Source organism: Metarhizium acridum, assembly GCF_019434415.1.
Source record: "Metarhizium acridum strain ARSEF 324 chromosome Unknown scaffold_555, whole genome shotgun sequence".
Lineage (NCBI taxonomy): Eukaryota > Fungi > Ascomycota > Sordariomycetes > Hypocreales > Clavicipitaceae > Metarhizium > Metarhizium acridum.
Genome location: NW_027094039.1, coordinates 597,959 through 625,852, shown reverse-complemented (window position 1 = coordinate 625,852; position 27,894 = coordinate 597,959). Strand labels below are relative to the sequence as shown.

The 27,894-nt window shown below is 51.6% G+C and overlaps 9 protein-coding genes across 10 annotated transcripts; all 9 read right to left on the bottom strand.

The window, feature by feature from the left end:
• Positions 1-61: 61 nt before the first annotated feature.
• J3458_018885 (uncharacterized protein) lies at positions 62-5,648 on the bottom strand (the record flags this gene model as incomplete). The annotated part of the gene is made up of 2 exons (XM_007815587.2): positions 62-2,486; positions 2,552-5,648. The coding sequence occupies 2 exons, from the start codon at positions 5,646-5,648 to the stop codon at positions 505-507; spliced, it is 5,079 nt and encodes a 1,692-aa protein (XP_007813778.2). The 3' UTR covers positions 62-504.
• A 2,081-nt stretch (positions 5,649-7,729) lies between these two features.
• Positions 7,730-8,248, bottom strand: J3458_018884 (uncharacterized protein; the record flags this gene model as incomplete). The annotated part of the gene is made up of 1 exon (XM_007815588.2): positions 7,730-8,248. The coding sequence occupies one exon, from the start codon at positions 8,246-8,248 to the stop codon at positions 7,730-7,732; it is 519 nt and encodes a 172-aa protein (XP_007813779.1).
• Positions 8,249-8,857: 609 nt separating this feature from the next.
• Positions 8,858-10,456, bottom strand: J3458_018883 (uncharacterized protein; the record flags this gene model as incomplete). Its single annotated transcript, XM_066121300.1, has 2 exons — positions 8,858-9,932; positions 10,002-10,456. The coding sequence occupies 2 exons, from the start codon at positions 10,454-10,456 to the stop codon at positions 8,858-8,860; spliced, it is 1,530 nt and encodes a 509-aa protein (XP_065973655.1).
• A 1,680-nt stretch (positions 10,457-12,136) lies between these two features.
• Positions 12,137-13,257, bottom strand: J3458_018882 (uncharacterized protein). The gene has a single exon (XM_066121299.1). The coding sequence runs from the start codon at positions 12,832-12,834 to the stop codon at positions 12,220-12,222; it is 615 nt and encodes a 204-aa protein (XP_065973654.1). The 5' UTR covers positions 12,835-13,257; the 3' UTR covers positions 12,137-12,219.
• A 351-nt stretch (positions 13,258-13,608) lies between these two features.
• J3458_018881 (uncharacterized protein) lies at positions 13,609-14,544 on the bottom strand (the record flags this gene model as incomplete). Its single annotated transcript, XM_007815589.2, has 1 exon — positions 13,609-14,544. One exon carries the CDS (start codon positions 14,542-14,544, stop codon positions 13,609-13,611), a length of 936 nt encoding a protein of 311 aa, XP_007813780.2.
• A 5,647-nt stretch (positions 14,545-20,191) lies between these two features.
• On the bottom strand, positions 20,192-22,057 carry J3458_018880 (uncharacterized protein; the record flags this gene model as incomplete). 2 transcript variants are annotated; one of them, XM_066121297.1, is made up of 4 exons in its annotated part: positions 20,192-20,880; positions 20,952-21,201; positions 21,275-21,453; positions 21,530-22,057. In XM_066121297.1, 4 exons carry the CDS (start codon positions 22,055-22,057, stop codon positions 20,590-20,592), a joined length of 1,248 nt encoding a protein of 415 aa, XP_065973652.1. In that variant the 3' UTR covers positions 20,192-20,589. The 2 variants fall into 2 exon arrangements, with proteins under 2 accessions (XP_065973652.1, XP_065973653.1); XM_066121298.1 differs by having other exon boundaries at positions 20,192-21,201.
• A 1,686-nt stretch (positions 22,058-23,743) lies between these two features.
• Positions 23,744-24,043, bottom strand: J3458_018879 (uncharacterized protein; the record flags this gene model as incomplete). Its single annotated transcript, XM_066121296.1, has 1 exon — positions 23,744-24,043. One exon carries the CDS (start codon positions 24,041-24,043, stop codon positions 23,744-23,746), a length of 300 nt encoding a protein of 99 aa, XP_065973651.1.
• A 112-nt stretch (positions 24,044-24,155) lies between these two features.
• J3458_018878 (uncharacterized protein) lies at positions 24,156-25,079 on the bottom strand (the record flags this gene model as incomplete). The annotated part of the gene is made up of 1 exon (XM_066121295.1): positions 24,156-25,079. One exon carries the CDS (start codon positions 25,077-25,079, stop codon positions 24,156-24,158), a length of 924 nt encoding a protein of 307 aa, XP_065973650.1.
• A 1,248-nt stretch (positions 25,080-26,327) lies between these two features.
• Positions 26,328-27,761, bottom strand: J3458_018877 (uncharacterized protein). The gene is made up of 2 exons (XM_007815592.2): positions 27,260-27,761; positions 26,328-27,100 (listed from the first exon to the last, which is right to left on the bottom strand). The coding sequence occupies exons 1-2, from the start codon at positions 27,420-27,422 to the stop codon at positions 26,532-26,534; spliced, it is 732 nt and encodes a 243-aa protein (XP_007813783.2). The 5' UTR covers positions 27,423-27,761; the 3' UTR covers positions 26,328-26,531.
• Between the last annotated feature and the right edge of the window lie 133 nt (positions 27,762-27,894).

Here is a 27,894-nt window from a genome sequence, read left to right as displayed (position 1 = left end):
CCGCCGCTGCGGCATCAACTTCACCCCAAGGCGGCCGAATATCTCTGCCGTCCTTGTCCTTGCGAGATAGGGCCAGCTTACTCCTCTCACCTTTGGTCTCATACTTCAAGTCCGATAATACAATCACTGTTGGAAGCCTAGGACAAAGGCCGAGGGGAAAAGAGGTATTAGTTGCAGTAAATACAGCTATCCAAACCGGGAAATATTCTGTACAGTAAAAATATTTGATTGATTGGTTCCAATACAATCCGTAAGACATTACAATTACATTCTTTGACTCATAAAGCATTGTGAAACCGTTGGCCCCGGTTCGCCATCAGCACTTTTGTCTGTCCTCCATCATGCTAGAATATGCTATAGTAAATGCCCGTGCTTCCTCCGCCTGAACAGTTCAGAGCGTACGCAGCGCTAATGATGTTGAAGAGTGTGGATATATCATCGTAATAAAACAAGCAAGAAGGGGAAAAAAAAAAAGACTCGATCCACCAGCAAATTTCACGTCCTTCATGGCCGCAAAGTCTCGTCCCCTTCTTCATCCCCGCTCAACTCCATATCGCCATCACTCAAATCGCCCTGAGAAGCCTTCTGAGCCAAGTCTCTCTCAGCGTAGATTTCTTGTTTCCTCGCCTCCGCCTGTTGTAGGCAATCCACATAGGTTCGGAATTTTACAATCTCTCGCAGCAAATAGGCGCTCTTGCGCTCCCAGTTGGCCATAGCCTTGCCCGCATTGTGAGCCCTCGGTGTGAAGGCCAATAACATTGGGCTGCGAAGCTGATTATGAGACTGTAGTTCCTGTTCGATGCTCTTGACATAAGCCGTGAGCGTTTCAAGCTGCTCCGTCTCTGCAGCATTGCTGGGACGCATACTCTGCGTTGGAGGTGCCCACTCAGCGATATTAATACGATCCCCAGGTAGTTTGCCGCGCCCACTACTGGTAAAAGAGCCAGCCGCTTGGTCAAAACTTGGTGCGCGGGTACTACCACTAGCAGCGCTTGACTTGCGCCCATGCGTAGCGCTGCTACTAGGACGGGAATTTCGTCCTCCGCTATCGCCAGCCGCTGCAGACTCGTTGATCGCGTTTACCAAAGAATTATTGACAATGGCGCTGCTCCATCCGTATTCGATGTTGCTTATTCCACCAACCAGGGGATGGGAGCTGAGGCGTGCGCTCCAGTAGTTCGCGGTGTTGACAAACTCTCTGGTAATTTCTGGCGTGCCAACATGGAAAAGATGAACAGCCCCCGTTGGCAGACTCAAGGCCCAGACATGCGGCCGTGATCGGGAGTAACCAGGTGGTGGCAAAGCCGAAGCCAGCGTCAAGCGAAGATTGAATGTGCCGAGATTCACCGCATTGTCTTGCCAATTGCCACCCCCAACAGGCCCGTTTAGCTTGCCCCCCTGCCGGGATCGACTCTTTTGACGCAAGGATTTGCTCGCATTAAACGAGAACAAGCTAATCTGTCCTTTCTGGACCACAGCAAATACCTCGGTCCAGTTGCGATCCTTTGCTCGTTTCCCATAGCCATCCAAGTGGTGCTTGTGCATGACCCTCCCTTCCTTCACCCACGGCGGACCAGCAAGCTCTAGAGATTCGTCTTCTAGTAACTGTGCGGAGGATATGTCAGCGCTCACTATGGACGGAACCGTTTCTTGGCCATTGGAATCCACATCACGGATAATGGCCTGACTGAGAGCGTTGGCGAAGCCAATTGATTTCTGAAAGTCCCCTCGTGGCATAGAGGAGGCGAAGGAGTCTTGCGACATCGATCCCTGGGTCCTTCCCAGAGAGTGCTTGCTCCATGTTGCAGAAGACATTGCCGGGCTCCATATCGAATTGCCATCGTCAAAGCTGGTGCGGCTTGAAGAAAACCCATTGCGGCCCAGGCCAGGGCGTGATCGGCTCTTTGATGTCCAGCGGGATGTGTTGTTGCGGCTGCCATCGGCCACCCGTCCACGAGTGGACAAAGTTTCTGAAGGCGCCTTGCTCAGAACGCTTGGGCTTCTCTTCAACATCCCAATAACTGACAAGTTGCTCTGGGATGGGGCAACGGTGAGATTTTTTTCCTGTTCTGCCCCGAATAAAGGTAGTCGTTGGTCACGAATGGAAGCATATATCGATTTCAGAACAGTCTCGACTTGCTCCTCCCAGCCTCTCCTTGGTCCGTTGTAAGGGGACTTGACCAACGGGCCACAATCATCAACATCACTGTAGTTGGTCTCAGTGCGAGGGGATGGGCGAAATGAATGCCTATTCGTACGAGGCGCGTCCATTGTTTGCCGTGTCGGTTCTGGTGACAGTATTGAGTTCTTCTCGGGGAGAATGCTCGGCCGGACAAAAGCTCCAGGAGCCGACTCAGCAATGGCTTGTGTAATTGTAGTCATGGTGTTCTTGACGAACTGGCTTCGAGTCATTTTTGATTCAATATCTGCCAGATGGAGATCAGTGTTCAATAGCATGATTGAGTAGCAAATCGTGTGAATAACATCTAGGGAGCTAGTTAGCAATCATGTGCGAAAAATTGTCAGCTTTTCTTCCGGGGCTGACCCATACCTGTCGCTTTGAAGCCATGCATGGGGTTGCAATTACACCAGCGTTTCGAGAATGCAACCAAGATGCGATCTACCTGTTGAGTCTCGGCGCGAAGGACCAATCGTCCACAGATTTGGCGCAAGGAGACAAGAACATTCAGACCAGCAAAGTCGTACAACTCCATATATGCTTGGAGCGTGCGCTGCCGAACTGGCCCTTGTTCTCCAATCCACGCAGCAGCCCTATCCTTTGGAATGAAATCCTCGCATCCGTCAAATATTCTCCGCGCCTTTTGGCGGTCATCTTCTGTCGGCTCACCAATCACGAACTCGGGTTCATCCAAAGGCATACGCGATTTCATGGATTCCAATGTCGCCAATACTGTGGGACCAGATTCGTCAGTCTCCTCGACAAGTACACTGGGTGGCGCACTGGGAGCAGTTCTGTAGCCAGTTTCAGTCGACCCCGACGCAAGACTGACAGATCTAACACCATCCGCCGGCAAGTTGAGGCTAGTCTGTGTTGGAAGCTTGCCTCCATCGTCAAAATCCAGCACAGGCTTCTTCTTCCTGGCACGAATCGTAGCATCTCCATCTTCAGTGTCTTTCCGTCTTGTTGCTGTTGAAGACGGCTTCTCGCTCTTTTTCTGATGCTGATGATGATCATCTTCATCGTCGCTGCCCGCCTCAAGATCCAGGAAAGAATTATTTGCATGAAGAGTCTTGTAAGGTTGTTTTGATTTGGCGCGACATGGTGTGCTGTCAACTCGTTCGCCGTCGGATTCGGGGTTGACCTTTCGTATACGGGCATTCGGACTTGGTTCATAGTCCGGAGAGAAATCTCTCTTGTATTCTTCGTTTCTTGTCTCTGCGATGGTGTCAGACTTGGAACTGGGTGTATTGGTAATGTCTGACAACGGAGATGAAACCGCCACTCCCGTCAGACCAAGTCCAGTAACACCGTCCCGCAGATATGGATTCATGACTTGGCGTAAGCTACTTGCTGGGCTGCCCATATTTTGTCCAGATGGCTCATATTTGGCTGTTTGGAAGTTCGATGAATCCAAAAGAGGTACTGGCGGCAAAAGCTCCGTGCTTGGTAGAGGTGGAGGCTCGTCGGCAACCGACTTTTTACGGCGGCGAAAGAAGGAAGATTTCTTTTGCAGCGTGGGATGGTGATGTGAATGTGACGATGCCGCATCTTTTGCAGGGGGAACGGAGGTTGAGGTGGTAGGGGTTGTGGGTTGTTGTTGGTGCAGCAGCGTGCGGTCAGGGGAAGCCGGTAAGCGAGAGGAGCTTGTTGGAGGTGCAGAAATACTGCTGTTTGAAGGGGCAGTTGACTTTGATGAGCCGAATACACGTCTGAAAAATCCAGGTCGCTCTTTCGGTTGAGAGTTCGCATTGGTCGTTGTAACAGATTCCTTGGATTTGCCATACCCCACGCTCGGAGCAGGAGCAGAGTCCAAGTCTTCAGTACGCATTGACGGCTGTGCCTGTGCAGAAGCTTGGTGCCCAGTCCCTCCTCGCCTACTTCTACCAGAGGAGCTTCTCAGAGATCGGCTCGTGCTACGCTTGCGTTCCAGTGTGCGAGGCTCGACTGGCTCCGGGGGTGGCGGTGGAATATGACGGCCAGAGGCCTCGCGGCGAGGTCCGCTCGGTACCGTTGGTGTTGGGGCAGCACGGTATCCGTCGCGGGCCATGGCGTCGGCAAAGTCGACGAGGAAAGGAGCAGACAACGATGGCTGTTGGATCTGGGATTGCGACTGAGGTCCGTAGTCGAAACTAGCAGATCGTACGGTTCTCGGTGCTATCCGCTGGTTTACCATGCCGTGGGGATATCCCATATCAAGACTTGCACTGCTGCTGCTCTTGTTGCTTTGTCTACGGCCACGGGTATGACTGCTCCGAGGTGGCGTGCCGGGCTGTGATTTGTAGGCCGTCTCTCTCATGCTGTTCAGGCGAGGGAATTGGCCCAGGAAATTGTTGGAGCTGCTATTGCTGCGTCGTCCTCTTGAAGCAGGAGGGTTATTGGGGTGCTTTGCAGAGTCATCAACGACAATGCTGTCCGTATCAGAGCTGCAAGGTGATTGGCGCCGATGGCTGTTATTATCAACGGTATCGTGTCGTCCCCGTGAACTGGTATTCGCATCGTCGGACCACGGCCTCGGAGAATATTCTTCGTCATAGACGGCGGTAGTAGTGTTGGCTCCTCTGCTGCCCCCAAAGGGCCCGTCTGCGGAGGACTGGCCAAAGGACATCTGGTCCAGTGACAGGAGCATGTTCACGACGAGAGAATCGCGAGTGATGTCTCGCGGCGACAGGGAGAGATCGTGGGAGTCCCGTGGGCGTGGGGGAGTGCGAGCCGTGGCATTATCAGCCATATTGGCATCCTCGGTATCTGTGGGTTTGTCTAGAGAGGAATCATTGGAAGCGAGACAGCAGCTACGGGACGATGCAGACGCCAATGCCGGTCGCAATGTAGACGCAGGCGTAGGCGTAGGCGCAGACGCAGGAGCAGACGCAGGCGCAGGCGCAGACACAAGCCGACGGGCAGAGGCGGCAGCAAATGCAGCCACGGTAGTCTCGCTGGAGACAATGCCAGTGCTGGGTATCGATGGAGTCGACAACGAGGAAGCGAGGGCTCCTTTTGGGCCTAAATGCTGGCGCGCCTTGCGGCCGTGACGGTGATTGCGGTGGTCCTTGTCGGCCGTGGTGGTGGGCGTCGTGGTGGTCCCTGGGTTGGTGGGTGCAGCAGTTTGCCGCTCCAGCTCAGGAGTAGCAGCACCGAGGCTGGACACACGGCGTGGCACCGTCACCGGCACGGGCCCAGGCACAGAAGCAGGCACAGGCACAGGCACAAGCGCTGGAGCAGGCACTGGAGCAGGAGGTACAGAGGCACCGCCGCGTGATGGCGGATGGCCAGGCTCGGGCGAGTTGGTCACGGGCGTAGGCGCTTCCAGCACGGTCGACAGGGCCCTTGGCTTGCCAGTCGGCGGCGGCGTGTGCAAAGAAACGGCGGGCGGCTCGACTGCGGCTGACGATGATGCGGCAGCAAGGGACGGGTCGCGGGCGAGATATGTTGTCTTGGAACGATGTGCGGGCACAGTCGAAAGCAGCATTGTGGGGAACCGGCTCGAGTGAGCACCTGCAGCCAAGAGACATGGAGGGTCAAGGACCCGCGCAGTAAGGGTCAGCGGGCCCGGACTGGCCACTAGGTAAAGCTGCCCTCCTGCCTGGCGCCAGCCAAGTCCAGTAAGTACCTACTTACCTAGAGGTGATTTGGCCTGCGAGGTTCCGGCTCAATGTGGCGAAGCCCGCTCAGGTTCGTGCCAGGGGTTCACATGTCCAGGCGCTGCGAGATCAAGAATCTGGCCTAATGGGGGAAAGCCTGCTGACCCCAGCTTTCCAATTGATTCGAACGCCAAAAGAGTTCACCAGTATACATAGGTGGGAGAGGGAAAGTGAAAGGGAGCAAAAGGGGGGAGAAGGGGAAGGAGAAGGAAAAGTTACGAATATGCAAATAATGCTGGCTGATGGCTTCCATATGGACCACTAGTCAAGTCGCGTTTCCCTTGTTTGTTTCTTGTCGTGGTCAAATTTTCATGCACTGGATATACATATTCAAGCGGTCCAAGAGCCCTTGCTGTCACTTTTTTCAACCGGGCCATGCAACCACGCTCCATTTTGATTTTGACCATCTCGACAGGGGCCCCGCCAGCATGTTACATGTCTGAACGAAAAGAGATGGGAAGCGGCCAGCCACAGGCGGTCCTACTGGCTGGGTTGTTTTCCATCCGAAAGCTCAAGTCCTTGCTTGACGATTGTGTTGACTCCATCTGATGCAGCTGAGCAGCGCGGAATCGGCCCAACACAAACGCGAAACAGACGATACGAGGACGCGCAGAGTGCAGGCCCTCGCATCGTCGCTTTAGCTGTCCATGGGCCCAAATGTGTATTCTGGTCCGTTAATCCGTATATGCGATATTGTCCTTGAAGCATCGTGGTCAGGGAGTAATGTTGTAATCTCGAGACTGTCCAGGCTTTTTCAGGCCCCCCGGACCGGAGTACGCAGGAGACACGTTGAACGAGTCAAATACCCAAGCAAGTCATCTCCTACACCACCACGACATCCCAGCATCGCAGGCCCTACCTAGAGAGATGAACACGGTGATTCACCAGTGACCAGTAGTACAAGACACCCAGAATTGAGGATTGAGACCTCGAGCTTGACCCCTAGGCAGACGTTGTGGGTCGCCCGCTTAAAGTGGAGATCCACCATTCCGGAGAAAAGTCGGGCGGGTGTGATCTAATATCCTAACAGTTGCATTCCTGTGTCCTTCGGCTCCGTAGTCGGCTGCCAATCGTCCCTCGAGCTGCATCTTCCATCACACCAGACACCGCCATACGAATTTCTAGTCGAAATACATGAATGCTAACATGACTTTTATCGTCTACAAGAACGGATTGGCTCGAGTGGATCTCGCCCGCCTGCCATTTCCACCTTGGGGTAATACAAAAGACACCCGACTAGCATCTGATAAGGAACAATACCTGTCGGGCAACACCACCAACAAGTGTGAAACGCACATCCAGTCCAAGCATTACGCTTTCCAAACAGTTGCAGCAAGCTGTACAACCGAGTTCCACCAAATAAGGCATCCGTACGACCTCCTCCCCCAACAGAGCATCAAATAGCGCTGATTTGGGCGTTTCGGGAGCGGGAGCGGGAACGATGGCATGAATCGTCACGATGCCCCTTTGCCAACTTCTTTACCCGCCATAATGCAACAGCTCGTCCATTTATAACTCACTGCACACGAAATGGAGCCTAGACCGAAATCACAAAAGTCGATTGTGCATCACATGCTAAACACGCGGTGCGCCTATACACGCTCGCAGCAAAAAAAAGAATGGTCGTTCTAAACTTCTAATACTCCGTACTGCTACAACGGATATTGTTGTCAAACAAACCACTGGACGCAATGCGTTACAGATTCCGACAATGATCCAATCGCATCCAGTGCCACCAACACGAAATCCGGTCCCAAACCACCAGATATTCCCACACGTCAGCTCAACGTACAAGATTGCCCTGCTCGTCACAAGTCCCCTCCACGTATTCAATCTCGGCCGAAGAGAAAATCGGGGGCATCCCAGTCCAAAGAACTTGTCGCTGTCCACATGGAATCAACCACATGGCCTAAACACTCAGAGGCTGAGGCATGTCTGGCGTGGCATTATACGCAATCCTGCCGGCAGGCAAGAAAAACAATGCCACCAGCGCGCCGCCTCTAACCTGCGGATAATGATGCGTCCCGGGCCCAGGCGAAGTCCAGCCAGCGCCCTGCCAGCCCTGCATCCCCATCAGTTCTGCCGTGTCATCAATCTGCACGACGCAGTTGATCTCCCCGTATGGGTGTCTGTGGTACTGGCCCTTGAATTCCTCCTGGCTGTTCATGTACACTGTTGTGATGCTGAAATAGCGAGTCTCGGCGGAGGGAAGCGCAATCTTGCCTCGTTTGTAGTTGGGGCCCGAGATTTCCGTCTCAGCGACCCAGCCTTCCGTGAGGCCTTGCCTAATGTACGTGCAGAAGTCTTCGTAGAAAGGGTTCCCGGGGCCAAATTCCTTGTTCAGCCTTTCCTCGAGGTCCTTTCCGGGTGTTCTGTAAATGGGGCATGTCGGTGATGAGCGAGTGTTGTCATATTGGGCAGCGGGCATAGTGACGACTGGACTCACAAATCTTGCACCGTAGCAAAAAATCGCAGCAGCGTTTAACAAATTTCTGAGCTGTCGGGTACTTTGTCACGTCCAGTACCGCCGCCGCGTCACTTGATCGATCCATTTTGCCGAGCTGCCACGGGAAGCTAAATAGTCTACCCGGCTTGGTTCCTACGCAGATACACACTTGACGTGGTATGATAGCGGGCGAATCTGCCTAATAAGTAATCGACAATTGGTTGCAACAACGTCGAGTTAGGAGGCGTGCGGGGAACCGATTTCACTGCCGAGAACCGGGACTTCACATCGGCTCCCCATCACCGGGAATGACAGCCGGCAAGGGTCAAGCTCTTGGTATCTAGTACGTACCATGGCAAAAGTTTGCACCAGAAGGACGACCTCATTACTCTACGCCGAAATTTCGGGCCCCCGCTTCTATTGTAGATCAAAGACTTACTCCCGTTGCCTGCACAGTCGTCCCGTCTCTCGGCGCCGATTCATCCGATATACCATGTTGCTTCCCATCCGAACGCTGGGCAAAACGCTTTCCAGGTTCCATATATACAAAGGCTATGTGAGTCCCAGGTGACATACTCGCATCTTCTAAACCTACATGGTCGCATTACGACAGAACCCGGCTTCAGTAACGAGACCTGGTGGCTCGCCTCCGGGAGATCGTCCGTTTCTATAGCTCCAAAGTCTGCTTAGCTCCTTGACCTTGACGTCCGTCTTCGTCCGCTTCCTGCCCTTGACTCCGTGGACTTCGACAGGTGTTGATATGTGCCCGGTACCAAATCCCTCCGTTCCCAAATAAGAAATATCGAATGCTTCTCTTGCATTCTCCATGGCATCACCCTCTTTGCCGAACTTGATAACTTCTTCCATAAACGCGTTCTCTTCGTCGGCGCCTATGAATTCACCTGTTTTCTTGTCACTCTCCAATGGAAACATGCCGTTTAGGTAGTGTTGGTTTAACTGGTGTCCACCACTGCCAGTCGCGCGGTTGAATAGGCGTCCAAGAAACCGAGGAAGCTGATGGGAACCCATCCTGTTTGTAGCAAAATGCAAGACTCCCCACATGGCAACGAAATCAGTGGAGTGTGCATAATGTTCTACATGACCGATGGCCCTGTCTTTGGCTGCGGACGACACACGTGAAGAGGAGAAAGACTCAGACGTCGCGGAGGTCGTCAAGGCAAATGGATTTCCTCCCTTGGCATGCCCATTTGTTGCACCGACAGGGCTAGTGACCGGTGTTGAAAAGCTCGACTCCGAGAGGAATGTTCTGATGGCAATCAGAGGGTTGGCTGCTGATAGATTTTGGGAGGCAACGTGGCGATGAGGGTTGTTGAAGTGATTTGCCGCGTTTCCAAATGTGTATACTTCGAGTTTAGACAAAAGGTCTTGTGGCATCTCTTGCAGCAACCAATCCAGAACTAACCCACCTTCTATGCCGCCCTGGGAATGTAATATGAAAACAACCTTGGATTTGCTAGGGTCGTATAGCACATCCCGAAGGATTTTGTAGCAAATACGCACGTCAGACGTGGCATAGGTGAAGTTGCGCTGAATCAAGCACTCAACAACATCGAAGAGTATTCCCGACGTTTGGTTGTGAATGCCTAGGACTGGACGCCCAAAGGTGATGGCCAATCGATTCAGGTTGGCCATCATCCAGTGTTCTCTGTGGGAAACAGGTCAGTCATTTTCGCCTACGCGGTTACTTCGGCTCAAAGTACGAGATGGGGCCTACCCAACTGCGACGCCATTAAGAAAGACCCATTGTTCATGTGCATGCTCCGGACGTGCTTTTGCATACTTTTCGTCCGAGTGAAAGGTGATATCCTTTCCATTGAGTAATTTGCACAGCGCCCAATTCAAAGTCATAAAAACCCCCACACCGAGCGCGGTAATCCAAACGGGAAAAATAATACCCAGGGGCAGAACCAAGATGAATGCGAGCTGTAGAAGCACAAGTACGAAATGGACCAGAATGCAAAAAATATTCTTCCTGCTGGGATGTAGTTCGTCGAGTCCACCAGAACCGCAGGGCCTGATAGGCAACAGAATCCACGGCAACGCCCAGCAGTACACGAAAAAGTAGTACACATCCTTGAGAAGAAGCTTGAATGGGAAATCAGTGTAGGAGTAATTGATGACTGACGTGCCACCGATCTGGGATCGATAGAATTCCGTTGCAGTCCCCATGGCGGTACACGGCACAAGCCAGAAGTATTGGCACCAAAAGGCTTTGAAACGGTCGTGTCCTTGTTGCCGCCGTCTGGTGTGCTTGGGAAATATCGTCAAGAGACTTGAGCGAGACTTGACATGAGGCGAGAATTTGAAGAACAAAGAGCCGGCTTGACAAGGACATTGTCACATGCCTAGGACGACGATGCGCTGGTCAGCTGGACGTCTGGCCGGATGGTCGATCGTGATGGGCAACAGCTACGCGAGCCAAGGCTGCTAGCGCTTGGCGGCGTTGGAAGAGAGGCGATGCACCAAAGCTTGCTAGAGAGACAAGTAAATTTATACCAAAAACATACACATAAGGGGTTGGTGAGAGGCGAGAAGTGGACTGAAGACATTGACTGGCTGGGCATTCGGCAGCGAATTGGCACGAGCCCAACACAAAGCCCGAAACCGAAGGCAGCAAGCAACGGAATCAAGCGGGAAGGAGCAACGGACCATCTTGAAACCAGTTGACACTAGACGACATGGACACCAGTTGACCGTGGCTGATGGAGAGAGCAAGGCTCTTACAGGACTGTTGAAAACTACCATCTGCTGGCAAGATATTAAACGTTCTTCTAGGCTGTCTTGTAGACGCTAAGAGACGTCTGTCTGGTGGTGACTCTCACGATAAAGCGTCAATGGATGGCATCTCATTCAACGTCGAGAGCTTGAGCCGTGTCTCCCCACGCATCCTTCCCGTCAGCCACATTGGACGCCGTCTGGGGAACCAAGTGTCGTGCGTGGAGAAGCGACCAGCAATTGACGGCCACGCAGATTATATGCTTGCCCGTGCCAGCTCCCGTCCGTCACGCATCCCTAGTTTGGAGGCCGCTGTTTCTTTCTGGAGGACACAAAGCCGGGGTGCTGCTCGACTCAGACGGCGACGGCCTCAACAGCCTGTTGTCTGCCAACGTTCTTTTTCTTTGGATGGGAATTTTGGGTCCTTGATGAGGATACCAGAGCTTTTCTCACTGAAATCCAACTTGTTCTAGAACAAGATTGAAATCATTGAAGTCTTGCCGCAGACCTTTAACCCACCATCTACCCTACCCTATAACGATCTCCGTCATCTTGGTAAGGAACACCGTCTGACATAATAGCTAGACACCGTCTCATTCCGTTATCCCCAGATCTACTGATGCCGTCTGCCTGTCACTGGCCTTGCAAATTATGGCCGAACCTAGTGGCGTGCAGAATTCAATCAGCCAAACACTCTCTGCACGTCACCTCTGTCTGCACCGGGCAGGAGATGAAATCAGGCGCTGCGACAGGTTATTGATGCCCAACACGATATGCAACCTCACCGTATCTTTAGTCGCGTGAAGAGACCACAAAGGTAGAGGCTTGCCCTGCTCTCTGCACAGCCCTGAGTATCAACTGACCTGGCTGCAATGCGGCCTGACTTCGACAGTCCAGCCACAATGAATAAAAAAAACCCGAGTCACACCGCCGGCGATCCCACGAATCCTCGGTCATGGCTTCACCCTTGGTTCCCTTGGCCACGTATTTCAGAACACGTTGGGAATAATTCAGTGAAGTTGTTCACGCCTACAATGTGATGTGTTGAAGCACCCCCATGCCGTGTGGGTTTCCAAAAAGCCCACGATGCTAGCGTCCTGCGCGGGTCTACGTCACAACAAAACCCCACGATCCCACGATCTTTCTTTCTTTCTTTTTTTTACCCTCCTTTTGAGAGGACCACAATGTTGGGCACTTGCAGCCCCGCAGGTTCTAGATCAATCTACCTGTAAATCCGGGGGGCCGTTGCGTCTATGAAAATGACAACGCTGCCAGGGTCGCATGGTGATCGATTCAACAATGTGAGTGCTCGGCAGCTCCCATTCGTACAACGAGGATAATTCCACTACAAGTCGGGCGACAAAGTCGGCGCCTGCCGCATGCATCATGCTTTTAATGAACAAGAACCCTGAAAAGTCATGCAGATCGCGCTGCTGGAACAAAAAAGACGGCAGATAAAAAAACAAGACAATGAGCCAAGTAAAATACTGCTCTCCTTGCATCACCGGTTTCATCGTTTTGCATGACCTATTTCCCTTTCCCATTTCGGGCTGCAGCTCAAGCGACTCAATTTTTCCTGGAAAAGTGGCGTTGGATGCGGTCGCTGCATGGCGTCGGGAAAATCCCTGAGCGGCGTATTTGCGACGGTTGAGGCTCTGCCAGAGGTGCCCAAATACCCGGGTTGCTGCGCCCAAAATGGGGGGACACGTCAACGGGCTGGGAATAATACTCCGTTTGTAGTCCCTCCGAAAGATAATGAATAGATGGTGGTGGCTGCAGATGACAGCAAATCGCATCGCCTCTGCTCGACTCAATTCCGAGGAATACACCATTTCGTGGCCGACCCCTGGCAACCTGGACACCCTTCACATGCAAAAACTTTCTTTCCCATCTTTTTGTTCACCGCGTTTCTGGTACTCTGGCAGCTTTGTCGGCAATGATCAGCGACGGCCGTCACTGTGATTCGATACCGGTCCTTCGCACGTCGACTAGCCAAGGTACCTTGCGTCATTTCCAGCATGGCGCAACGACAGGACAAGATGTGAAAGAGGCGCCTTGACTCAAACAGGTGGGGTCAGAACTTTCAGAAAGTGTGGGACAGGACCAACTCGGTCCGCCTCCGAATAGTTTATACCTGCGACGATGCGGTGTAACCGTTGGCTAAACTGACGCCCTGTCAGACCACGTCGCCGGCTGTTTCAGTGTAATTGAGCAGAATGGACAACTTTGCTTGGGTCAAGTTGAAAGCAGGGGGGACGGTGTTGACACATGTTGTATTCGGGCCTCTATAACATTGCAAGCATTTAGCTACCTAGGTAATTCGTAAACAGACCAGCAACAAGCACCCTGGGTCCCAGTCTAGTCTGAAAATTGCCAAATCCGAACAAGAGTAATAAAAATCTAAATTCAATGGACGGGGATGCTTCGCGTCATTGCGCATGACGCTGGTGGTATCGATTCCACATTGTTCGTTCTAACGAGCCGAGTCGCGACGCGTGGATGCATTCTGCTGTACATCTTCATCTATAGCCTTTCTGGATCCTGTCCCAAAACGGCAGACACCTCTATAATGGTTTCATATCTCGTATAAGTCGTGATGAATGCGCTCAGTCCTTGGACTTGTGCATGGAGCCAGTGACGTAGTTCTCAGAGCCGAGCCCGTTAATAATCTCAACGTCCTCGGGCAGCAGCTGGAAGTCAAAGCTATCCATATTGCTCTGGATGCGCGACGCCGTCAAGCTCTTGGGGAGGACCACATTGCCTCTAGCGGCGTTCCAGTTCAGCAAAATCTGGGCTGGAGTCTTGTTGTACTTCTTAGCAATGGCACCAATTGTGGGATCTTCCAACTTGTTACCGCGGGCCAGAGGAGAGTAGGCCTCGATTTTGATGCCGTGCTTGTTGCAAAGCTCGACGAGAGCTTCACGCTGGCAGAAGGGGTGCACCTCAACCTGATTGACGGCAGGGACGACAGTTGCGTTGTTGAGGAGGTTCTCAATGTGGGCAGCTCCAAAGTTGGAAACGCCAATGGACTTGACCTTGCCAAGTTTTTGGGCAGTCTCTAGCGCGCGCCAGCTCTCGAGACGCTTCTTCTCATCCTCAGCAGGAGAGTGGATCAGATAAAGGTCAAGATAATCAAGACCAAACTTGTCCAGAGAGGCGCAAAGGGCATTAAACGTGGCTTCGTAGCCATGGTCCGAGTCCCAAAGTTTGGAGCAGATGAAGACATCCTCACGAGGGGTGCCAGTCTTCTCAAGCCAGCGGCGAATAGCACGACCGCAAGCCTCCTCGTTGGCATATCGGGCAGCGGAATCGATGTGACGGTAGCCGGCGTCAAGGGCAGCAGTGACGGCATCCTCGGTCTCCTGGCCGTTAGGAGCCTTGTAGACACCGAGGGCAACCTGAGGAATAGAGTTGCCATCGTTTAATTTGATGGATGCGACAGACGAGACAGAGCTGCTGTGAGATCGAATCTGAACGGCAGGCTTCTTGACTGAGATCTTGCGCTCAGGGGAGGTCTCGGGAGTGATGGCGGAGGGAGCCATTGTATATGTCGAAGAGTTATTTCGTTGGGGGAGAAGATGTGCAAAACTCCTGCGAACCTGCCGCAGAAACAAAATCAAGACCCAAGGTGTAAGGGTGGCGTGCTAGAAGCAGCAATATATTAGAGGTGCGTGTAAGATTGGAAGAAGTGACGGTGAGGAGTGTATGCTTCATTTTGGCCATGGAGGGGTTGACACAAGTCTTTTATATTTTGAAAAGACAGCAGCAGTTTTCCCATGCCTCGCGGATACCGACTAGAACCCCTGGATTTTGGACCAAAGCTGCGTACCTAGCACATCCGCGTTGATAGATACGTTTACTTTGATACCGTCATCATGGTACTCAGGGCACACGGAGTCCAACAGAACCGCCTTCATTATAAAAACACGCCCCCCCCTGAGTGGAGCACGTACATACGCCCAAAGAACCGCGACTGACGAGTCAGGTTTGAAGAAGACTGGCAGTGTAAACCACCACTCGTTGGTGTCCTGGTCTCTATTTTGGAGCACAAGTGGACATGTTAGTGGATAACGTTGCGATAACGCGACTGCGGCATTTTATCAGGAGAAGCCCCCGATGTTTTTCCATGTATATGTGTTTTGTTTTTCGTGTCCCCAGTGTTTCTGGCCGTACCTGTGCAGCAAACCGTCGCAACGTGGGTTGTAAATGGAGATTGCTTGGAGGCATTATGACGATGGTCAGTGGAGACAAGGGAGGCCGCTAGAAACCACAGACGAGATCCTAGCAAGATCCATCGATCCACTTATCTAACGGAACTCAGAAGCTTCACTGGTATCCGGCGACCGCTTTGAGAATTTTTTACGGCTGGTTGCTCTTTGCCTACCGTCTTCTTCGTGTCAGGACAGCTGTTGCTACTCATGTTGCCGCAGGCGCGAGACAGTATAGTAATCCCAGGCTTCTTACTTTTCGGCCGGGTTGCTGTGTGGGTACGTGGCGAGAGACGGTTTTCAATGTGTGTATTATGGCAATTGAGCGAGCCACGTATATCACCGCCCTCGGCGGGTGGCTGGGACTGTGAATCCGAGTATAATAACTTGTTGCCAGCTCAGCGTAGGATCGCCCCGTGGAAGTCGTCAGGGTGGCAAGACTGAGAACGAAATTAAAAGCTATAAAATCAGAGGAGACAAAGTACATAGCAAGAAAATATGTGTCGACCCTTGGAACATGGCACGCATATGCGAGCACTTTCCGTGATACAAGGCTTGGGAAAGTAAGCAGACAATGACGAATTGATTGGCTGTTGAGATGCGAAAAAGGCTGCAGGCCTGTCCATGCTGAATGCCAATGCCCTTCCTTGCGGCCCCTGCGATTGCTGATCGCTGGTGTCGCTTTGAAGCTCATGGAGGAACAGAACATGATCTAGTACCCTTTGCGTGTTGGTCGGGATGTCGTCGAGGATGAATATTCTGTCTGTGGCCGGAGCGAAGGAGACGTTGGCTGGACAGTATGAAACGGGTCGAGTGGCACCCGTTGACACGGTGAAGAGACCCCACATGATGACCGCATTACACAGTCTCCGACTCCGCCCTGCTCACGGTGCTGCACTGTAACGACTCGAACGAGACTCGGCTCCACATGGTGCCGGTGCTGTCCATGTTCTTTCATCCACTGTTGACGGGCGACCGAGGATCACGCATCGACAGACATGATCTGGCATTGATCCAATATCCAGGGGCCGCTGAAGGGTCGTTCAACACGTCCCTGCAATGCACACGCCCCCACCTCTACTTTTCACGGCTTTGCTTCATCCAAAGCTGCAGCTGGCAGGCAACACCAAGGATCATCATCGGCCATCCACTTGGCCAGCACGGCCAGCAACTCTCAAGGCACAGACCTACTGGGGAAGAAACATTGTAATACCTGCTAGGTACTTAAGTAACTGGCATTTTCTGCACTGGAGGTACGTACCCAAGTCGCTCTATCTCTACGAGATCGGCCCCTAGGTCCAAAGTTAATTTTTGCCCTCGAGGTGGCAACGGCTGTGGCATCTTCCATCAGGCAGGCGTCCTGAAATACAGTAATTATGGAATGTACTTCATTCATTGTCAAGGGACACCATACCCTAGCTCGTGTTTCGTCAATATCGCCCAACCCGGCGTCTCGAGATGCGACGAATCGGCGTCTTTCTGCAACCCTGTCTACACGAATCAATGCCATCGCCATTGGCCAGGAGGCTCAGAAATGCTGAGATTACTGAGCCTCTATCTGGGTCTTCTCCATCTACCGCGACGCCAAGTAGGTCAAAGATCCACCATCTCGCAGCCTCGCCTTGCCAACCATTCACATCTCGTCCGGCAGCTCAATTAGGTCTTACGCCGCTCATGATTGCGCGATATGACACGTGATGAGATCATGCAATATAACGAACATCCTCACATACTGTCACCGTTTACTCCATAAAAATCCTCGAGTTCCAAAAGCTTTGCTGAATTCGACATAAATTCAACCAGTGACGTCAGGGGGCCCAGAGAAGATGCCACTGCGGGTATCTTCAAGGGTCCATTAGCATCGTCGTTTGAAGCGCTCGGTTATGGAGAACAGACCCACTGATCCGCTTGGCCGCTGGTTGGGATCTTTGGAGAGGCAGATTACTAGTACTGGCCGAGGGTGAGATAAAGATGCAAACTCAATGTGGCCTATTTGGCCTCGTCACTAGGTAAATCGACAAGATGTTTCTGACAGTTTTATGTTGGGATTCAAGTGGATCCTACTGGATTTCTGCCAAGGAGCCGACTGATAAATTTCTTATACGCGCACTTTTTCAGATGTTCACGCCGATTTTGGGGATTTTGCAGGGTTTCGAGGTTGGATTTTTCTCGTCAATATCACGGATGTCGTCAACTTACACCACGTGGGATTATGGATCCTGTCAAACAGAGTTCTTCCTCTGATGTCACGATCTTGATAGCGGCCGATAAGGGCTCACTCACGATACTTGGCATACCACAGACAGTGTTTATGAGAGCATGTACCCGTCGGTGACTAAGTGGACGAGCTACTTAATATCTGGTTTTCTGCGCCCCTCCCCCTTCATCTAAAGCAAGGGTAATCTGCTCTGGTCTGCCCATTTCGGGTGTCATCGGTTCCAGTTGAGGTAGGGGTGTTCCAGTTTTGCTGGCGGACCTTCAACTTTAGGGTTCCAAGGATTTCGGCCCGCGGCACAGTGTGATTCTTGGCAAGAACGCAGTGAGGAAGCGAGCATCCAAACGTGTAATTAGACGTACGTTTGACGCGGCTGATGATGTTGCTGATCACGCCCACCTGCCCGAAATGCCTCAACAGTCTGGTTACTTCAGCTAAATGCTAGTAATGGTAAGAGAGACCAGGATCGACGGTTACGCTCGGTCCGTCATTGGATTCCATGTTCCTTTAGCCTTTCCTGAGAATGAATCCAATGCGATTGCGTAACAGCAGAGTGTCGGTCAGCATCAACATCTCCAGGAGCGACATAGTATGCTTTGTATTTGTGGCGGCTAGCCCGTTTCCATGCAGATGGTGTGAACTCCAAGAAATGGTAAGACGGCATGTATTCCCGGAAATGATTGTCATGGCAGACACCAGTAGGCTCGGATAGTGTTGCTCTGACTTGGTTCGTGATGCTTTGACCGACTACGACAGATTAAGAAACAAAGCAGGCATAATCGCTGCAAACCTTATTCAGTAAGGTATCTGCTGGATTTCACCAAGTGAGAGGGACTGTCTGTTTGTAAGTTGTGAATCGCTGTACACAGCCTGTTGGCGAACCAAGCGATCAGACAGAAGAAATGGGCAAGTGTGGCCGACACTGCAGTCGGGGAGCTGTGCCAGAAAAAAGTGAAGCAATCCTGTCCTAAACTTGTATTGTAATAAGTGCGTCGCTTTCCATTCCACCTGTCCAGATGCTCTCTAGTACCAATACTCCCGATACCATCTTGAGCGCAAATGTCAGGACGGTTTCAAGAGTGCGGCAATGATGATGTGAAGTCACAAAACACCTATCCGGCCCATAACTTGACAACGGCAAAGTAGTTATCCCGTAGGCTGTTGAAACCAAAATGACATGTGCAATAGCCTGAGCAGAAACAGCTAGCAGAAAAAGACGACAGGCCAACTGGTTTCGTCCGCATACTTCTTCTCAGCTCTGTCAAGCGCGGGACATTCTGCAACACCGCCGTGGGTTTGCGTTTTCGGATCGACACGTATACCGGCAACCGGCAACCGGCATCCAAGTCACTCAACGGTTGCAACGCTCGACCCGAAATGCAACATGAATGTGTATCTTTGAACTCTACTTCCAGCAATTCAGCTCACCACGGAAGATTGCAATTACAAGACGTGGCAGAAAACGCCAAGGCAACGAGATGACCTGAAACGATGAAAAAAACTGGATGCTCCTCTCCACCGCAGCCACTTGGTACCCGTAAATGCGGCAGGGAAGCTGATCAAGGCAGAATTCGTGCTCCACCTGTCAAGTTCCCATGTTGTGAGAAATTTCGAAAGCGTTCGACTGTTTATGAAGTCACTGCAGATTGCCTGCCTGCCTCCTTAAACTTGACACGGCTAATACGCTAGAGACAGCCAAGGCTTGTAGAAGAAAACCAATCGGAACCCTATAGAAAGAGCCTCATAAATTGCTTCTAAGTGACTTGCCGTGGATTTGGTAGGCAAAAGAAATTTCCCATAATGTCTCGACCTCCTCTATATATCGCATATGACGAAAGATGAAATGAGACTTGTACTTGTCTCCATCCATGACTGGACCGGAGAGGAAGAGGGAAACGAAGGAGATGTAGGGTGGGCTTGCAGTGAAAGTCGTGCTTTGTCAGCGGCCTATGAACTGTCAAGTTTGACATGTATTCTGAGCGAGAGGCTCTTGCACTCCGCAAGCTGGCGTACACCCCTTGTAGGACTGGATTGATGGAGCGCTCGGCTTACAGTACACGGCGGGAGACAAAAAAAAGGATTCAACTAGAGTGCTACATAGGTATCTAGGTAAGTAGGTTATGTTACCTGACTGTTGCGTGCTGTGGGGTACTGCGGTACGCGAGTGTATTCTCTGCCACAGACCATATACTCTCATCCATACTCCTGAGCAGAGTCTTGAAACACGGCCACTTCCCTTCCTATGTCCACGAGCCGCGTTTGAACAACCAGTGGAAAACCAAACCGAGACCACCGGCAAGTCAACTTCCCTTGTGTGTTGGAGCTGGCTCCGGCAAAGTAGTTGTGTATTTATGTACATTGAAGACAAGTCACCGGCATAATTAGACATAATTGCCAGGTACTCACTCTCGGCGCAGGCAGAATGAGCGCAGTGCAGGCGGAAACATGAGCCTCCCATGCATGGATCATCAGCGCCTCGGACCAAAGCGAACTATGGCGCTGAAACGGTCTGACTCTTGGTGGCCCCCCTCGTCGTCGGTCGATCGGGCACAATGCAACGTCGTTATCAGGTGCAGCCGCCGCGCGCAAACCTTGATCAAATTCCAGGCTGCCCAGACCGGGCGCCATAATGTCAAGGACCAGACGCATTATAGTTACCAGACTTGACCCGTACGACTTGAACACGGCGCGGCACCGCCCCTGAACCCGGGTTAGGGGAGCCCAACACCGCTGTTCATTGATTGGTCAACTGCCAGACCGGCGGGCCTGCCATTCATGCAGAAGAGAAACTTGGCGGTTGGCAATTCTGTACACGGGTCGCCGGCGGCGGCAATCTAGCCATTTGACCACACCACCGCTGTCGTGCTCGTCGTGACGCTGCTCCAAGACCACAAGGACAAGAGCAATGCCCCCAAAATAATGCAATAGACATGGTCTAATCATATTGAGAAGTTACAACGTCGTGTTAGTAAATTAGCCTTGTGAGCACTCTGATAATATGCGTAGTAGTAAAAAAAACATCTTGGACATGCATGGCCTTTGCAGGCATTTTCTCTTTAAATAGCAGACCCGACGAACCCGCCAAAAACCAACCAGCCAAAAACAAAGGAATAGCAGGAAAACAAAAATGCACTTTTGGTAGAGTTGAGTAAAACAAGCCCCTTTTATTTCCTCAGTTTGTAAAACTGCTCCGCAACGGCGCCCATCTCGTCCAACACAATCAGGGTAGGCACCTTTGGCGGGACAGCATCCTGCCTCGGCGGCGCGGTGAGAAACGTCCGCGGAACCGTAGATGAAGAGAGGGATAATGAAGAGAGGTTGGATCCGTCGCTGAGTGACAGTGACGAGATGTTGGACAGGTCGCTTTCTCGACGTGGTGAAGATGGAGATGCTAATGGCGAGGATGGCGATACGAATGGTGAAGATGGAGTTACGTATGGTGAAGAAGGAGACATCTTTGGTTCCTTGGTTAGATATTGCTTCTTCTGACGGTTAAAAAAAAAGGCGCAAGAACAGCAGAACCTACAAATGGTGACATCCGTTCATGGATCTCGTGTCGCATGCGGGTAGCCTTGTCTTGTTCTTCTACTTCCCAGCGCACATTGATGAGGGCAGGGGCATCTTGGACCCATTGGCGAATGTCGGTTGACACGGCTCGGAAACCAGGGGCGTTTTTGCTGGCGAATTTGCACATTTGGGAATGCGTCGCTTCGACGCCGTAGTATGTTACGCCAGGCAGTTGGGGGCTTGCAGAGTTGGCATCGACAATTGTGATCCTGGACAGGGGTTGTATTAGTTATTAAAGTTGTGGCTCCTGGGAGAGAAGGAGGACGAGGAGGCTACACGTACTTGGTGCCTTTGATGTCAGTCTTGTGGTTCTCGTGGACCATGTGAATCCTAAACCGCTGGTAGATGTCCAGGAAGTGGTTGTTGATGTTCGCCAACGTCTCGTTGTCCTTCTTGAGGGTTTTGAGCAGCACCGACTCCGACTCGAAGAATTTCCTGGGCATAATGGCATCCGCCATGCCCTGCAGCATGAGCCCCCATGTCGCGGCGTCTGATCCAACATGCGGAGTGCCGAGGAAGATGAGGCCAAATGTAGACACGTATAATCGATCGATAGTCTTGATGGTGTGTCATGCGCAAGTCATTCGAGTACAGCAGCGCGCGCTTCACCAAGATGCCGCCCAGGCTGTGGCAGACCCAGATGATGGGGTTTCGAAAAGTGCCTTCGCTCTTGCGGTACAGAGTGAGGCCGGTCACGAGTGTCTGGGCATGTTGGTGTATGAAGTTGTCGCTCGCGCTGCGGTCGTTCTTGCGGGAGTAGACATCGGCGTTGTACCCGTAGACGAGGATGTTGGCTTGGACCCCTTTGAGGGAGTCGGGCAGGAGATCGGTAGGCCAGAAGGTGCCATTGCTGGCGGTCCATGTCTTTTCCGGGTTGCCGTTGAGGCCGTGAACGAGGACGATGTCTACCTTGGCGTCTGGGTGGGAGTAGACGGCTGTGGTTTCGTAACGAGAGATGTTGCGATCGAGGCCCTGCGACAATTGTCGGGGTGAGTAATCAATCATATGGGAGCGCTTGAGGCTAAGGGGCACTAGGAAATGGCCGTGAGGTGAGTGACGTACCATGGTGATGAATTAGTATTGACGCAACAAGTGAAAGCAAGAGAAGGAAAAGGGGAAATAACACGTATTAACAACTGCTTCCGTCTTTTATCGGCAGAAGCGGTCGTAACGAGCGAATAACAATTCTATGAAATAGGGCCAAGCTTGTCTGATTGTCTGGAATTGTTCTGTTCTATTCTCTTCACCTTTTTTGGACGACGGGACCTCATGTCTTTATACACAAACGTGACAGCACTCGAGATCCCCAACCCTTCCCACAACCTTCACTCGTCACAGAGCCGAGAGACAAAAACTTTCCACCTTGTCAAATCGAACTGGCCGGTGGAGCGGCACGTCGAAAGAGAGAGGTCGGATTCGCATATGTTAGGCGGACAGCAGTGTTGGGATCCATCACAGGGCCGAATCGAAGAAACTATCGTACGGCGCACATGGGCATGTGCTTTCAAGGTTTCATTGAATCCCCCACACGTCAGAACGGACCAAGAATAGACTACCCGTCGTCTGCCCATTACGAATCCACAGGGGAGAGACTGGCGGCCGGCATCACACAGACTAGCCAGTAGCATGAGTTTGATATCGTCCGGGCCATCACAGTCGCCTCCGTACTAATGCAGGATCTTCGGCCGAAAGAACTGCACCCTCCTCCGGAGATATTCAACTAGTGGCAACTTGCCAAGGCGGAAACTGCAAAAATCCATTTAACTTGGGAGTTAGTGTATTGATCGGGGAGAGAGGGCTTTTTCCGCGGGCTACCTGTCGCCATAATTTCTTATTGTCGTTGTTGTTGTTGTTGTTGTTGAGGTGACTGATGCAGGCATATGCACGCACATTTGTGCAGAATTCCCATTCAACCAGGCTCAGTGCTGAGACGTGACATCTGACACATCCCACAGCTGCAGTCGACGACCTTTTCTCATCACGCTCGCTTGGGAGACCCCGTATCCAGGTTGCTAAAGCCATATTGGTGGTGTGCATACACAACTTCAATCTAGACGACCTCAGTCATCTTACACAGTCATTGGCCATGGTACCCCTGGTTTTTCTGGACGGAAGCGACCCTACAAGTCCCAAAGGTGAACAATGACGGCGGCACCAGACGCATCGTCACCCACATTAATGTCGGAAGTGAATTGATTGGCTGTTTTGACCGCCTCCTGCAGGGCCGGCGCCGTCTTTGAGAGCGTGAAAAAGCTAAAAAGTTGCACGGTTACATCGACGTAACTTTCCAACACACTTGAGGCTCGGAGGCCTGATCTGGTGTCACCACCACCGGTTTGAATCATCCATCACGTTCTGCCGGGTTCACCTCTAGTTCTGGACTCTGCCATCGTCTTTCCATTCTTGTCTTCTAATTGGTGCGCAAGCAGACTGGATGGGCACACGACCGTGCGAAAGGGCTTCATCTCCGGTTGTTAGTTGAGAGCCGTGCTTGTGATCCGGGATGAATTTATTTGACGCCCCTGAGGGCCCACATCTTCAAGAACTTAGTGCTCGACGAATTCATACTGTACATGGACATGTGGACATATTCCAGGCGGACAATACTTGGCATCAAACCAGGCCGTTGATAATCACAAGTGCGATGCAGCCAAAGTACTTCTCGAGGAAATGATACTTCAGGCATTCCTCGTCGAGATGTCAGGGATGCGCGTGTCACGACGGGACAAGAGGCAGCTTCAAGGTACGACCTCACAGAAGTGCCTCTTCATCCTTTACCCACGGCATTCGGTGCAACCTTGGCATAGCATTGTGTGCGTAGATATAACTAGCCAAGATGGCTCTACAAGGTGGTGGCAGTATTCTCTGCCAGATCATTCGTCCGCGGTCCTTGTTTCCATTCTTTGTTTGGATGCATGTTGGTGACACCGGTTGTTCATGTGGGTGCATAAATACGAGCCTAGCATCGGTAAGCTCGATTGTGCCTGCGGCATCAATGTCTTGCTCTCTCAGGATGCCTTGTCGGATGCCAGCCAGTACAGCAAGATGCATAGGAGTTTGGATCGTAGGCAAGAAAAGTGGTTCGTCCGATATCCGAGAAGAAACGTTCAGAAGGGCGTACAGAAAAAAAAAGGGGGGGAGGACAATGTTGCAAAAACAAATCTTAATCTTTGGGTGCCAGCATGACAACGTATTCTCTTGTACTATTCCCGAATTGAATCAGATCCTTGTCTCGCAGTTCCAAGTACCGACTATCAGGAACTTTGCTATCGTTCAGTACGGTTCCATTGGCGCTTTCCAGATCGATCAAGTACGGCTTCACTCGGCCAATTTTGTCTCCATACTCGTTTCGTTTTTCCGTGTAACGAAACTGTATCACGGCGTGCTGCTTGCTAATGCTGGGGTGCTCGGCTGGCAAATCCACAACTGCCATTTCTCGGCCAACCAACCAGCAGCTTCTTAGGCTGAGGTCAATAGTATCGACAATATCGCCTCCTTTGAAGACGAAAAGCTTCCACTGGTCTCGGGTCGGCGGCTTCCGAGCTTCGGGTGGTTCATGGTACTTGAGGACAATGGATGATCCATCGGCCTGAGCAACCGAGTTGGACGCTGCGGCTAGTACTCCCGAGCTGCCAAAATTAGGCTTCTCCTTGGGCTTCTCCGGTTCCTCCCCTTTCGTAATGGCGAAAGAGTCTTCTTGTGACGGCAATGGCCCTCCTTGCTTCACAGGGTTTCGACGGTCCCTTGGACGACCCTCATCCAATTCGGCATCACCTCTGCGCCGTCTTCGGCGATCTGAACGCTCATCGTCACGAGCTCTTTCTTGCCTGCCGGATCGGCTGTCAAAGTCACCGCCACGTCCCCTTTCACGCTCTCGATCGTGGGACCGATGCCGGCGACGGCGATGCCGGCCAGGAGAGTCTGGGGTTCGCGAGCGCCGCCTTCTGTCACGGGACCTTTGTCGTTCCTGGCGCCCGCCAGCCGGAGCTCTCCGTGAGCTTGTATAGCTGTCTCTTCTGTCCATGTCGTCGTCGTCGCGGGAGGACCGTTGATTAGGGCTGTCGCCATAGTCGCCAACTGGAGCCATTGTTGCTTGTGGCTTGACTGTGTTTATTCGCCAAGTTCGTAGGGTTGACAAAATATATCTGCACGTGAAACAGCAGACACACAGGCCTATCCTCCGTGCTTCAATCGCTCTCTACGGGACAAGAAGAGCTGGCGGTAGTTTAGCAACGCACAGGCTGTTAGGATTAGAGAGTTCAAACGAGTCTGATGCGATTGCCTTGACCAACTCATGCCGAAGGTCAAGCAAGCACTGCGTCTGTAGGTGTGGATCCGTAATCGCCTGCCAGCCAATGGCCACCGCTCAGCGAGGATTGAACTCTCAACCGACATGTCCACTGCCTGGCTTCAATCTTAGTGGATATCAGCCAGCAGTCTAGCGGGAGCCACAGCCCCTGCAGCCGCTGTGACAGGGGCCGAGGTTCCCAGCCTGTCTAGCGCCAGGTCACGGCCGTTAATGTTGCCTGCCGGAGTTGCAGAAACGCTGGTCGAACTGGCAACAATGTGCAGTCCAGTCTGGTTGACTGACTCACTTGACATCAAGCGCTAGCGACAAGCCTCAGCACCCTTGTCAGCAGCCACATATTAAACTTCAAGGGACTCCAGCATGACGCGTCTCCTGTCAATATGCAGCATCGAGTCCAGAGCTCACTCGGTTTCGAAGACAGACTTTGTCATGTGAATGCGTTGGTTCAACACCAGGCACATCTGACCGCGGGACTTCCTAAAACCAAGTGATGCTATGTTCCCTCACATCAATAGCTGCAGCTGACCCCTTCTTTCTAGAGCCATCAGGACTCACGTTTTTCTCTGTCGCCTTATCATCACGTACTTTAAGACAGATGCAGGAAGAAGCTGTCCTGCCCAAGAACGAGATCTCGGATGGCTTGTGGTGGTTAACAGTATCGGTGGGCATCTTGGGGCTACGTCCCAGTGCTATTGAATGCTGTCGCGGGTTCATGACAAGTGAAGTCCAATCGAGTCAGGATTTGAGCACAGTCAGTCATATTTGGATACCAGGACATCTCTAGACTTCGAGGATTAACAGACTCCTATTTATATATCGTTTATTGCTACTGGGACTCGACCGAAACACTCTCTATTTTGTATGTTTGCAGCCCAGGATCTTTTTCTACACTTATAGAGATACTTCTCGGATTATCATGTTCGAAAAAAAATTGCTACAAGTAATATGGCTTTCATCGGCCACAATGCCTACGAGTTCGATTTGTACATCATTGTCGCCGTGACAAACGAAACAAGGGACTAATAGGCGATTTCTACTAAAAAATAAATAAATAAATAAATAAATAAAAAAGGTCCAGAACGGTAATCTGTAATATCAGTCCTCAACTCAACATTTTCTGACAGAAACGTGGTCGAACTCCCAGACAAACACTCTCCCTGGCAGTTTTGAACACTCCACCAAAGTACGCAGATAAGTCAGGACAAGAAACATCAGCTTTGCCTCTGACGCCTAGTCCAAACCGTTTAATTTGATAATCTCCCTCACAGCCTCCTCAACACTCCCAACCACTGCCGTTGGACTGACACCAAGTGCACCGCCCAGTCCATCAATCCACCCAGTTCCCTGTCGGCTCACCCAAACGCTTCTCAGGCCGGCGGCAATAGCACCCGCAGCATCAAATGGATTCGAACTCACAAGCCAGACCTTCTCCAACTGATGTGTCAAACCAGCTATCTCACCCATGTGTCTATACGCCCGAGGATCCGGTTTGAACACGCCAAGGGGATCGACACTAACAACATTAGACTCCGAGAATGTCGTTCCAGACTTGGAAAGCGACGGCGAGGTCTTGAGCGAAGAAGTAATCATCGCCATGGTTCCATTGGAAAATATATACGGTTTAAGAGAAGGCGTTTGCGACACAAGCGCGAGACCCTTGTCTGCATCCGGGAATGTGTCTAGTCCGTTATAAGCATCAAGGATGCGTTCCTCTTGGTCCCTGGAAAGCTCCAGGCCGATTTCTGCAGTTGCCTGGCGAAAGGAGTGTCTGGTCAATTCGGAGAATGATCGATATAGGCCTACCTGATGGTCAGTTACTGGACGCGGCGTGAACAGCATAGCATCACCGCTTGGCTATGCAACATGCTTGAGTACCTCGGTGTAGCAGGCTACATCGTCGCCACAGATAATTTACTTCTTTTTTAGTTTGTCTTAAAGATGGGGTGTGTTTTGCTTACCCATGCTATTAATGCGCCAGGTGTATTCGAGCTGGTATCGCCTTGCCTGGGTGGCGATTATCTCAGCCTCATCCTTGCCATAGATCCTGGCCAGCTCATTTGCAATCGATTCGGTCGACAATAATGTGCCGTAGATATCAAACGCAATGACAGTTTTGGCCATTTTGACTTGAAGGCCAACTAGGTTTTGGTTCCTCCTATGCACCTGATTACGGCTCTGGTGTTCAGCCCCGATGAGTCGGATCTGGACGGCCACGAGTCTGGCAGGTGGAAGTGGAATAACAGGTCGTAGAGCTAACAGGCAGCTTCAAAATATTTCTATCTTCTACGGAGCTCTTGAGTTATTATTTTTTTCCAATATTGTGATGAATGGCCAGAAGGCTCATTAAGATTGGTAAAAGTCTACAAAGTCCATGTCCGTTGCAGACCACTCCACCAGATAACTGAGATCAATCAGGCTTGACTGACTGATTAAGTAATACCAGACACCATGTTGATCCCGTGCCATCCATCCAATTGACTACAGTCTGGGGACATTTATTTCCAAAGGAAGATCTTCACCGAAGAAATTCATGATCTTGCCCTTTACTAACGCCTGCGTCACCTTCTGTGAGGCGGTCGCTCTCAGGTAGAAA